Source organism: Chelonoidis abingdonii, chromosome 20, assembly GCF_003597395.2.
Source record: "Chelonoidis abingdonii isolate Lonesome George chromosome 20, CheloAbing_2.0, whole genome shotgun sequence".
NCBI lineage: Eukaryota > Metazoa > Chordata > Testudines > Testudinidae > Chelonoidis > Chelonoidis abingdonii.
The window spans coordinates 2,875,455-2,887,955 of NC_133788.1; the positions used below are offsets into that span (position 1 = coordinate 2,875,455).

The 12,501-nt window shown below is 45.1% G+C and overlaps 1 protein-coding gene across 1 annotated transcript in view; it reads right to left on the bottom strand.

The window, feature by feature from the left end:
• Nucleotides 1–11,376, bottom strand: part of FKBP6 (FKBP prolyl isomerase family member 6 (inactive)) — a 45,608-nt gene extending 34,232 nt beyond the window's left edge. Inside the window, exons 1-6 of the mRNA XM_075059560.1 lie at nucleotides 11,159–11,376; nucleotides 7,486–7,575; nucleotides 5,781–5,983; nucleotides 4,658–4,777; nucleotides 3,221–3,415; nucleotides 2,620–2,729 (exon numbers count right to left, since the gene is read on the bottom strand). Of these exons, the coding sequence (XP_074915661.1) occupies nucleotides 2,620–2,729; nucleotides 3,221–3,415; nucleotides 4,658–4,777; nucleotides 5,781–5,983; nucleotides 7,486–7,575; nucleotides 11,159–11,249 (809 nt within the window). The 5' untranslated portion in view covers nucleotides 11,250–11,376. The remainder of the gene's footprint in view (nucleotides 1–2,619; nucleotides 2,730–3,220; nucleotides 3,416–4,657; nucleotides 4,778–5,780; nucleotides 5,984–7,485; nucleotides 7,576–11,158) is intronic.
• Nucleotides 11,377–12,501: the final 1,125 nt, after the last annotated feature.

A 12,501-nucleotide genomic window follows, 5' to 3' on the forward strand; every position in this document is an offset into this window, starting at 1 on the left:
TCCTGAGGCCTCTTCCCACTCTGACATTCTGTGATTCTAAATATAGAAAGCCTCCTTCAGCTGGTATGGATTGTTTTGGATTCATAAAGTCATGAGTGGTGTAGAGAACGTGAATAAGGAAAAGTTATTTACTTGTTCCCATAACATAAGGACTAGGGGCCACCAAAAGAAATTAATGGGCAGCAGGTTTAAAACAAGTAAAAGGATGTTCTTCACACAACGCGCAGTCAACCTGTGGAACTCCTTACCTGAGGAGGTTGTGAAACTGTTATAGTCCTAGCCTTAAAAGAGAACTGGATAAATTCATGGAGGTTAAGTCCATTAATGGCTATTAGCCAGGATGGGTAAGGAATGGTGTCCCTAGCCTCTGTCTGGCAGAGGGTGGAGAGGGATGGCAGGAGAGAGATCGCTTATACGCCATTTTTGGTAGTTTTTCTCAGATCACATCAAGGAGCCCTAAAGATGTGACAAAGCTAAACAAAGCTGACAAAGCTAAACAGATTTAGCCAGTTACCTTACAGTTCAGCCTGAAAACAGTGTTTTCTTCTTTTATATTACTAATCTAAAAAATGTGCAAAAAAAATAACCTACGATAACACTAATTTTAAACTTCTGACACCAACCCACAGAAGCAGAAACTCCAAGCTGACGTTCCCTTAGCCAGCTCCTCCATTGTGTTCAAGTTCCAGGGTGTATGCTTTAAGCTGCACATGCTGCCGCACCAAAAGACAAAAGGAGGAGACGACGACAAACCTGAATTCCACCTGGAGGCTAGAGCACCTTGCTAGTTGTCTGTGGTTTAGAAATATTTTAAATCTGATGGGTTTTATTTTGCTCAGCTCACACCTAAGAAAAAGATTAGGATTAGCCCATAAAAGTCAAGAGAGCTACATGCACCTTGTATTGGTCAGAATGAGACCCTATATCTATCTATCATCAAGAGTCTTGAAAAAACTTAGATGGTCTAAACTCTACATAAGCTCTTGCGTGAAGCTACCCAGAATCAATTACTTCTTGGACATCCTAGTACAGTGCCCATCAGTCCACAAGCTGTAAGACTGGATCCAAAATCTAGTCCTGAATCTAACAGGCTACCTACCTAGTCATCCAGAATCATTTTATAATGACTGCTTGTTTAGCTGTGTTTGTAATGCACTTAGCGCCTTGGGATTTAAATATGTAACTGACATGATATTCAGCATCATAATCTATTTCATAATATCTCATCAACATCCACTGCCCTCTGTAAAGCAGGCTGCTGCTTACGACTTGATTACAACTTACAAACAGATGAACAGCACAAAACAGAGGGCTGAGACATAGAGCCTTTCACCCACACTGGCAATGCAACTTTCCACAAATGGAGAAAGAAACAGACAAGCCCGTGCCTCAATCGGGGGCATCATTTTCCATCCTTTTTCTTATGCCTTCTCGCTAAGGGCACGGAAATAACACTCCTGGTCTCTCATACCACCAGGTCCACTTCACCTCCTTTGCTCTGTATTTTCTCTAGTCTAATTCACGGGCAGAGCAAAGAACTAGAGGATTGCAAAAGGGCCAGACAATACCCAGACTGCAAGCACTTCAACCCAGGCAAGATGTTGTCATGCCAGACAGCTGAGGAGTGGAATGTCCTGACACAGGCAGGACAGCAGAGAGGGAAGCTTTCACCTCTTCCATTACAGGCATGGCCTGGCATTGACCTGGGTTGACCAGAATGAAACCGGTCAGTTCCGCCCAACAGCTGTTCCGATGCCTACCTAAGGTGAGTTGGTGACCTTGCTGAGCTCTGAGGCCCTCACTGCATAGTTCCCAAAGGAGTCTGCAACATGACTGGCACTAATAGCTCCTTTGTTGGTATTTTCCCAAGACAAGAACAGAATAAGATAGGGACCCTGGAGTCGGTCTCATGAAAACGTGACCAAGCACATTGGTAGGGAAGACTGTGCTGCAACTGCTCATGTAAAACTTTGTTTGCCCCCAGAATAAGTTCATTTCTTCAAGACTGTTGATTTATCATCACCAACGCAGCATGAAATTCACTTTGCAAACATTAATTTGCAGGGAAATTCTGACAGTGCTGTAAGTGGTAAGTATCATCCTCAATAATGGAAAAGCAGGGGAAGTCAACCAACACATCTTAAAGGAAAGAGGATCTTATCGCAGTGAACTCTAACATACAATATTTTACTGATGTCAAGATATTTCGGCGCTCCCAGTCTAGCCTGTCATCAACAGCCTGCCCTACCCACTCGAGTGAAGTGTATAGCAGCTGCAACAGAGATATCCCCCCAGAGCAGTTGTATGGAAACAGTGGATCTCTGTTATCTACTCACTAGCCACTCTGAAGTACTGCATCTGCAAATTAATCAAACTAATCACCACCCTCCCCCTCTTCAAAAAAAAAAACAAACAAACAAAAAAAAAAACAGACGACTTGTGTTTCCAGAGCTCAACCATTTGCTGATTTAATCTTTACAAAAGCTAGTCTGCTGGCTCTCTCTTTTAACACATTCTAGATAGCCATTTGCCTTGTGGAAGGTATTGAAGTGTGTATTTTTTGTCCACCTACGCATTCTCTCCCACACCTCTCACAGTAGCTAAAAGGAGTTCTCTCACCTGGCCAGCTTTTTCAGCTCATTGTTAATATCATGGTTAAAAGGCTGTTCTTTTTGAGCTCTGACAAGGAAATCCCGAGCTTTTTCATATTCTGTGAGAGAGAGACAAGCCTGTCATTGAAAGAAGGACAAGAATTAGAGAATAAATATCTGCTCACAGTAGCTCTTCAGGATTACTTTATGGGAATATATGTTTCAAGTTTTGGAAATAAGTAATTCCTAAACAACCGTTTGGACCCATGAAAAAACAGAGCTCTGCAATGTATTTGCAAAGGGCCAGGTTTTCAGACATGAGCATTCAGTATAACTCCCAGCTACTATTATGGTAGCTGCGGGCACACCACACATCTGAAAGCCTGGCCCAGTATTCCTAACAGATTTTCTCAGCAGCTCATTTTATTCTGTGGCATGTCTTCCCCACAAACTAGCAAGGCTGGGGTTTAGCTTGATGCAACCTCTTAACCCACACACACTCCATGCATCTGAAGTGGGTTTTTTTACCCACAAAATCTTATGACCAAATAAATCTGTTACTCTTTAAGGTGCCACCAGACTCCTTGGTTTTTTTTTTTAACCCAACAGAAGAATCTACTTTTGCTCACCTGGCCACACCTGAATAATGCTTTGGCATTTCTCTCGTCAATCTCCAGCGCCTTTTCTCCATATGACAGAGCTCGGACAGGACGCTCCAGCTTCAGGTAAGTAAATGACAGATTCAGAAACACCAGCAGTTTGGCAGCATCAATCTGGCACTGCTCATCCTCACTGGAAGGCCTGCGACACAGGATCAAGGAGGCCTAGGCAGATGGGGTTAAAATAAAAAAAAAACAAAACCAAAAAAAAAAAACCACAGAAATGGTGCATATGTTTGTGGAAAACTGAGGACTTCATCTGACCACTGATCTAGAGAGAGACATCAACTTAACCACCTTTGAAACATGTTTCAAAAAAGCAAAAAAAATACAATGGCATTTGTAGGCTGCATCCTGAACGTTATGAATCAGCTCTGTCATTTGCAGTTGTGGCATAGCACACCTCTTCCGCTCCTTGCTGATTGAGATTAGACCATGGACCTTGTTTCTGTTTTTGATTTTGAAGTGCCTAGCGCACTGTGAATGCTACACAGGTTGTGCAGTGTTTGTTTGGAATTGCTGTTTTTTCTAATATATACATTGCAGAAAGGAAAATCTCACAAATTTTGGAAGTGTGGGTGGAAGAGGAAATCATCCACAGAAATTTCACTTGAGTACATCCCTGCACAGGCAAAAGTGGCGGTAGAGAAAGTATCCTCAAAACAGGAACAAAATTTCTGTAAGACACAAACACTCATGTCCTAGCTAAAGACTAGGAGCGTGGAGTGCATCTTGTGTCATTAGAAACAAAAAGATAAAGCCTCCCAGCAACAGGTGATGGGGTAACATTTCCTTGTTGGGAGACTAAGAGTAAAATTTTCAAAAGCACTTCAGTGATTTAGAGGGATTAGACTTTTAATAAATCTTGGTGTTCTGAGTGCCTAAGTCACTTCTGAAAATTTTATCTCAGAGCTCCCTCAATGCCCAAGGCCATGCTCTAGGGACAGGCTCTCCTCTTTCTGCTGAAAGCTCTGCTGAAAGATTCCAGCTACGTGACTGTCGCAGTTGAAGGAAATATGTTCAAAGCCATTTCTAGAACTTGAGATGTATTCCAAGTACACCAACCCATCTGTACACTTCCTTGCCTATACTAACTGGGACCAGCAAGGTGTCCATGTGGGGGAAGCAGGTTCACATACTAGTACCAACCTGGATTTCCTTTCATTGCTGCTCAACACATACTTGGCAGAGCATACAAAGACAGCTGCTTAATACTGTCCTTAAATCATCAACTTCTAACAAAATTAAAAAAACAAACAAACTTTAGCTTAATTGTGTTTCCCACTGTATTATGCTAGAGGGTAATTGTTCTCTAAACTGTTTTCCACTTTGTGCTTCCAGCTAATGCTTAGTTGTCACTTACTATCTTCTATAGACTGCATAACCCTGTCATTCTGGTTTTATTACCCGCTTGTATCTCTCTCTGGCATCCATGAAGCGCTTCTGGCGGAAGAGGTAATTGCCAAACTCCCTCTCTGTGCTTGCTACTTTCAACACCTTCTGTAGTGGGAACGTATCCTGCTGCTCCTGTGTACAGAAGCCAAAATTCAGCTGATTAGTAGACACAAAATAGGAATGCTGAGACAAGTACCTATTGCACTTCCAAGTGGTCAGACAAGGGAGTAACATTCCAAAGTCTAACATATACAGAGTTGGTATATGAACGGCTGCACAAAAGACACAGGAGGACTGTAGCGACAAAGGACTATCTTTAGGAATGGAAGCCATCCTCGTAAAGGTCAGCTCAGGAGCAAAGAAAATACCGTCCCAACCTAACAAATATTGATAAGAATTTCCTACGTGGGCTGCGAGTTACATCCTTGAGCTGTTTTACATATATTCAGTTTCACTAGATGGAGCTACACTTCAAGGTTCTTGTAGGACTCACTGGAAACAACAAAATCCCACACTGACTGGCTTCTCCCCTGGGTCACACTCTGAGTTATGGTATGAACAGGAAACATGTTTACTTGAAAACATGCAAAGCAGTTTTAAGAACTACAGCTTCAGTTTGTTTTAATGCTTCTCCCAAGAATCTATTTTCTTTAAATTTACACTTTGAAATGTTCTTGACACAAGCTGGGAAGAAGGGAAGTTTCAACTGTGAAGGAAATCTGGAAGGTTTCAGGGCCAAATCTTCAACTAGTTGTAAACAGATGTAGCCCCACTGACTTCACCGGGCTGGAACAGCATTTTTAAGTCACATTAAGCATCTCTGCATGTTTTATTTTCTTTGCAAGTTCCACAGCTTGGCACATGGGGCACTGCAAGGAGTGAGATACAGACAGCGTGGTGCAAGCATAACTGTGCTGTCGTTTTACAAGTATGTAGGTAGAGGCATGAACAAGGACATCGAGCCCCTTCACACAAATGTACTACAGGTGCTATTTGCTGGAAGCTATTTTGAACAAGAGTATCTGAAATCATCCTAATACTGCAGCAACAGGCACACATAACAGGGAAGACAGTAAAGAACAAAGACTTAAAATTCGGTGTTTATGGCTCAAAGCTACTTGTGTAACTAACTCACAGGAATCAAATCAAAGAATCTGTCACACTCAGCCGAGTCTAGAAAGTCCAGAAGCTCCATCTCAAACAAGACTGTGGCATTAGGGGGAATCAAAGGAGGACAGCCCAATGCCCCATAGGCATAACTTGGTGTGAAGAGAAATCTTGCCAACTCTCCCTTCTTCATGGTCAGCAGGCCAATCTCCATGCCCTGAAGTGTAATCTCTGGCAAAACAAGAAGTGGAACTTTTAAGAAGTGGGCCTCAAAAACCTTAACCTGAAAGACCGATGTCTCTTAAAATCTGGTTTGCAACCTTTAGCTTTTCCAATTTTCAGCATTTATGACTGCCAATTCTTAACCAGCAATGGCAATTTTATACACAACCAGCAGCACAGCATGCACCATGGATCACAAAAATGAACCACCCATATTCCGGTAGCCTGGCAGATGCTGGTATTCAGTCTCAATGGTGATAAATCCAAAGTAATGCACATCAGAAAACATAATCCCAACTAGACATATAAAATGATGGCATCTAAATTAGCTGTTACCACTCAAGAGAGAGATCTTGGAGTCACTGTGGATAGTTCTCTGAAAACATCGACTCGATGTGCAGCGGCAGTCAAAAAAAAGCAAACAATGTTGGGAATCATTAAGAAAGGGGTAGATAAGACAGAAAAATCTCATTTCCTCTATATAGATCAGTGGTATGCCCATATCTCGAATACTGCATACAGATGTGGTCACCTCATCTCAAAAAAGATATATTGGAACTGGAAAAGATTCAGAAAAGGTCAACAAAAATTATTAGGTGTTTGGGAACGGCTTCCATATGAGGAGCAATTAATAAGACTGGGACTTTGTAGCTTGGAAAAGAGATGACTAAGGGAGGATATGATAAAGGTCTATAAAATCATGAGTGGAGAAAGTAAATAAGGAAGTGTTATTTACTCCTTCTCATAATACAAGAACTAGGAGTCACTAAATGAAATTAACAGGCAGCAGGCTTAAAACAAAAGGAAGTATTTTTTTCACACAACACAGAGTCAGCCTGTGGAATCCCTTGCCAGAGGATGTTGTGAAGGAAAAGATTCTAACAGGGTTTTAAAAAGAACTAGATAAGTTCATGGAGAACAGGTCCATCAATGGCTATCAGCCAGGATGGACAGGGATGGTGTCCCCAGCCTCTGTTTGCCAGAAGCTGGGAATGGGTGACAGGGGATGGATCACTTGATGATCACCTGTTCTGTTCATTCCCTCTGGGGCACCAGCCATTGGCTGCTGTCAGGAGACAGCATACTGGGCTAGATGGACCTGGGGTCTGACCCAATATGGCTGTTCTTATGTTCTCTGCCTCCAGCTTTAGAATGTAAGGAGTGTTTAAAATATTGCATACGCTGCAAGGCTAATGTGTTAAGCACTCAAAGCAAGTATTCACTTTGAGCCACAAAATACAGCCAAATTCTTCAACTCGCAGGTAGCTTACATTGTCCCTTCTGAACCCATAGCCAGGAGGGGGAAAACAGCTTTCAGTCATCCCTGGAAGCAGGAGGCAAAGGCGCAGTGGTAGCCTGTAATCCCAACCCTTAGAACATATGGCATTATGAAAGCACACAACCTATACCAGGCTTTAAGGTATTAACACAGCCAGGGCCAGAGTGCTGTAGAAGGGGCAGGGTCCTTACAACCTTGTACCTTCAGTACTAGTTCTTCAGTCTGAATTTACCTTCTCCGAGTTTCATCAGCCGAGGATTCCTCCTGTACCAGTTTGTGTCAAAGGGCTTATCCATGTATTCCAGGTACCCAGAATATTTCACTGCAAGAGTTCCAATACAAAGGGAGAAGGGCAGGAAATGTTAGAGAACTTCAGTTACAAAATACTCAAAAAAACTGTCACTTCTTCAGTGATACAACTGCTAACCACTCACACGGGGTACAGCTCTTTTGTTCTGCTTTTCCATGGGCTGCCAAACAGCAGAGGGAGCACAGACTACTCACTCCAGGATCTCTCTGCCATCAAATTAGTACAGTGTCAACTTCACTCAACACTGCCTACAACTTTTTACAATACAACTCTGTCTACCAGTTTGTCATTTTCTATCTAGCAAATGTGTGTGTGCATTTAGTACTGGGAAAAGATGGGCAGATGGGAAGTACTAGAAACAAAAAATCCTTGGTCTATCTTGGCAGATTAGATACAGAGCATACAGCAACAGCTGACACAAAGGAACCAACTCTCAAGAGTGGGCCCCTTACTCAGAGCTCTGCTGAGACTGTCTGCTGGGAACGCTAATACATACCACAAAGACGATCAGCACAATTAGCATAGGACTAAAGCCAATCTCATGTCTGGTCTCCCATGTTCAAGAGAGATGAACTCAAACTGGAACAAGTGCAGAGAAGGGCTACTGGGATGACCAGAGGAATGGAAAACCTGCCTTACAAGAGGAGACTCGAAGACCTTGGCTTGTTTAGCCTATCCAAACTAAGGCTGAGGAAAGGTATGATTGCTCTCTATAAATACATCAGAGAGACAAATACCAGGGAGGGAGAGGAGTTAAGCACAATATCAATGGGAACACAAGCACAGGACTTGGTGCTGATCAGGGACTTCACTACTCAGACATCTGCTTGGAAAAAATACAGCAGTGCACAGATTATTGGAATGCACTGCAGTCAATTTTTTATTTTGGAAGGTGGAGAAAGCTACTAGGGGAGAGGCTGCTCTAGATTTGATTTTGACAAATGGGGGGGAACTGTTTGAGAATTTGAGAGTGGAAGGCGGCTTAAGTGAAAGTAATCACGAAGTTCATAATTCTAAGGAATAGCAGAAGGGAAAACAGCAGAAGATAATGGATTTCAAGAAGGCTGACTAGCAAACTCAGGAAGTTCGTAGGTAAGATCCCAAGGGCAGCAAGTCGAAGGAGAAAAGCAGTTGAAGAGAATTAGCAGTTTTTCAAAGAGATGCTAAGGACACAAGAGCAAACTATCCCACTGTATAGGAAAAACAGGAAGCATGCCAAGAGCCTACCCTGCTTTAACCAGGTGATCTGAAACTCAAAGAAGAGTCCTGCACCAGCACTGGTAGCTACATCACTCGTGGAGGTGGGGTTTTAATAGCACTGGGAGCGCCACGACTACACAGCCACATTATAGCACTGATGTGAAGACACGCACTTGGTTTAATAAACGTAGAGAGGGGATGGTCTGATGGGACTGCCTACAATGGCACACAGCTGATCTGTGACTGCTAGTAGCAAATATCTCCAATGTCCGGTGATGGGAAAGGCTCTGAGTTACTCTAGATCTTTTTCCCAGGTGTCTGGCTGGTGGGTCTCGCCCACATGCTCGGGGTCTAACTGATGGCCAGATTGGGGGTCAGGAAGGAGTTTTCCTGTGGGTCAGATTGGCAGAGACTCAGGGAGTGTTTTGCCTTCCTCTGCAGACTAGGGTACAGCTCACTTGCAGGTTTAAACTAGTGCAAATGGTGGGTTTGCTGTAACCTGAAGTCTTTAGTCATGATTTGAGGACTTCAGTAACTCAGCCAGAGTTTTGGGGTCTATTACAGGGGCAGGTGGGTGAGGTTCTGTGGCCTGCAATGTGCACGAGGTCAGACCTGATGATCAGAATGAAAACCAGAGGGGACCAATCTATGAGTCATGTCACAAAAGGCAAACTACCATCAAACTGAAACAGCTTTCAGCCAATACTGACCTAGGCTCAATCTAGCAGTGAAATGCTTCCTGCATTTCTTAAAAATCACCATACCTCTTCATTTCATCTATTGTACAGCGCATTTTGATGACAGCGCTTGGAACAGAGTTTGTTAACTTGTAACTCCCTCTGATTGCTGTCCCAGAAGCTGACAAACAAAGATACTATAAAGATATGTTAGTGCGTTTATGATGCCGAGAAAGAAAAGCTCTATAAGCCACTGCAATACTAGAAGATACTCTCCAGCCAATAAACATTTCAGCTTTCAGTCAAATTTGAGCCTAACTCTTCCACAATGTACATTATAAAGAGCAGTCACCTCAGGTTCACAAGTGTCGTACTTCTGGACAGCCACAAATACTCACCAAAAGTACAGATTCTGCAATGAGAGTGAGACCAACTTGCGCAGATCTCATTGCAGGGCTGGGATCAGCTGACTGAACATGAACCTAATTAAAACCTACAGCTTTTACAAAAAAGAGGTGGGATTCCTTTTACAGATTTCCTTAAGCAATACAACCCATATTTTACTGAGACTGATTTTTTGAAGTAAGCAGCTTAAGAACAGCCTAAACCAGCAATCATGAACAAGACATTCTTAAATATTCTTATTATATTATTATTTAAATAAAAATCAAGCAGATATGGCAAGGCATATTGCTCTCTATAGCAAATTACAGTTAAAGCTCTTTTATGTAACATCTTTGGCATCTCCCGGGAGTCTGTGATAAAACTGAATTCAGACTGATATACTGTAAGTGTTCCAAGACACGAAGGGGACTAGAGAATCCTAGAACAAACCCGATACATCACCTACTACCTCCATTTATTCACATGTGCGGCAAAGCAGCACAGTCACCCGAGGGCTAAGACAAGATTTCTCAACCCCATGGGCTGCAACCCAAACTTGGATCACCAGAACATTTCAAAGAGTCATGTGGCAACTCTTGCGGCTTTGGTCTCCTGGAGCTGCTCAGCTCCCTGCTCTGGGCATTGCGAACTCTGGGGTTGCAGTGCCACTCTGGTTTGACCCAGCTGCCCTTCTATCATAATACGAGACTAGCCGGGACAAGTTTGAGTGGCGCTACAACCCCATGTACCAGGTTGCAACACCACTCTCACAAATACAGCCTAGCCAGCCAGGGCCACGCCTGAGTGGCACTGCAACCCTGGAGGTTGCAACATACAAAGCAGGGAGCAGAACCCAGCCAGCCCCATGGCACCAGAGCTGCAGGAGCCATCACTGGAGGATGAATGTGGGGTAGCTCTGGAACCCGCCCCCAGGGCTTCCCCTTGGGGCAGAATCCAACACCCCCCCCATCAGCCTATTTACTGGATTGTGACAGGCCATCAACAATTACAAATGGGTCCTGAGCCCAAAAAGGCTGAGAACCAGTGGTCTACAACAGTGGTTTTCAACCTTTTTTCATTTGTGGATCCCTAAAAAATTTCAAATGGAGGTGCAGACCCCTTTGGGAATCTTAGGCACAGCCTGCAGACCTGGGGTCTGTACACCACAGGCTGAATACCACTGGTCTAGAATACCAGCCACTAAGCAAAAGTCAAAATTGTAAAGTAGATGTGGGCAGAAACATTCACTTAGTATAAAAACAAAACACACACCCAGACATGCTCTTTGGTAGATAATCCCAGCAAAAGGCCTCCAACAAAGAGAGCGGTTTTACCTAACACAGAAGCATCCTGGGGCACAACTTCTCCAGTGCCAGCACGGATAACCTCCTTTAACACCCCTCTGTCACCTGTAATATCCTGCATGCGTTGGCCCAGCCGCTGGTAAGGAGACTACGAACGGTGGAAAAAGAATGAGGCCACTTAGCCATCAGATATTAACAATGCACTTCTACATTATTAAATTAAGACATTGCAGCTGTAATTAGAGGGTTAGTTTCCGCTCAGAAGTGCTGCACTGAAACGCTGCAGGATATGCACAGTCCTGCCTCAAAGCTGTAATGTGACAGAACCATCTGATGCTCCAGGTCATGCGCAGCGGTTACACAGCTGAGATGCTCTTGGATTTCTCACACCAAGATACGTTACTCACTGCCTAAAAATGTATGGCAAAACCCAGATATTAACCAACGTGCAGAGTGTCTAATGCACCTAGTTGAATTTGCAACATTACACACTCTATTAACTCACACCTCCCCCACCCTACCAGCAGGAGTGGCACCAGGGTTTTTGGCACCCTAGGCGAGGGTCCTTCCATGCTCCCAATCGGCGGCAATTCGGCAGCGCGGGGGTCCTCCCACACTCCCGGTCTCTGGGGTACTTCAGCGGCAGGTCCCAGAGTGAGTGAAGGACCCCCCCACGCCTAATTGCCACCGAAGACCCACAGCGCGGATGGACCCCCCCCCCGCCACCGAAGACCCACAGTGCAGAAGGACCCCCCTCTGCCACGAAGACCCATAGTGCAGAAGGACCCCCCCCCAATTGCACCGAAGACCCACAGAGCGAAGACCCCCCCGCCCAAATTGCCACCGAAGACCCACAGAGCGGAAGGACCCCCCCGCCAAATTGCCACCGAAGACCCACAGAGCGAAGGACCCCCCCCCCGAATTGCCACCGAAGACCCACAGAGCAGATGACCCCCCCCGCCGAATTGCCACCGAAAGCCCATAGTGCAGAAGACCCCCCCCCCGCCACGAACGACCCATAGGCGAACGACCCCCCCCGCCGAATTGCCACCAAGACCCATAGCGCGGAACGACCCCCCCGCCGAATTGCCACGCAAGACCCACAGCGCGGAAGGAACCCCCCGCCGAACTGCCACCCCCTCAAACCCTGCACCCTAGGCGACCGCCCAGGTCACCTAAATGGAAGCACCGGCCCTGCTACCAGCGCCCCCAGGCTCTGCCCTGGCCAGCCCACGCAGGCTGCCGGCCGGGCACCACCCGGCCCTGCAGTATTAACGGGCTTTGCCTCCCGCCTGGCGGGGCGGCCCCGCGGGGACTAAACCCGCCGGAACAGGCGGGGCCCGGCTGGCTGCAGCCCGACGGATCCGAACCCC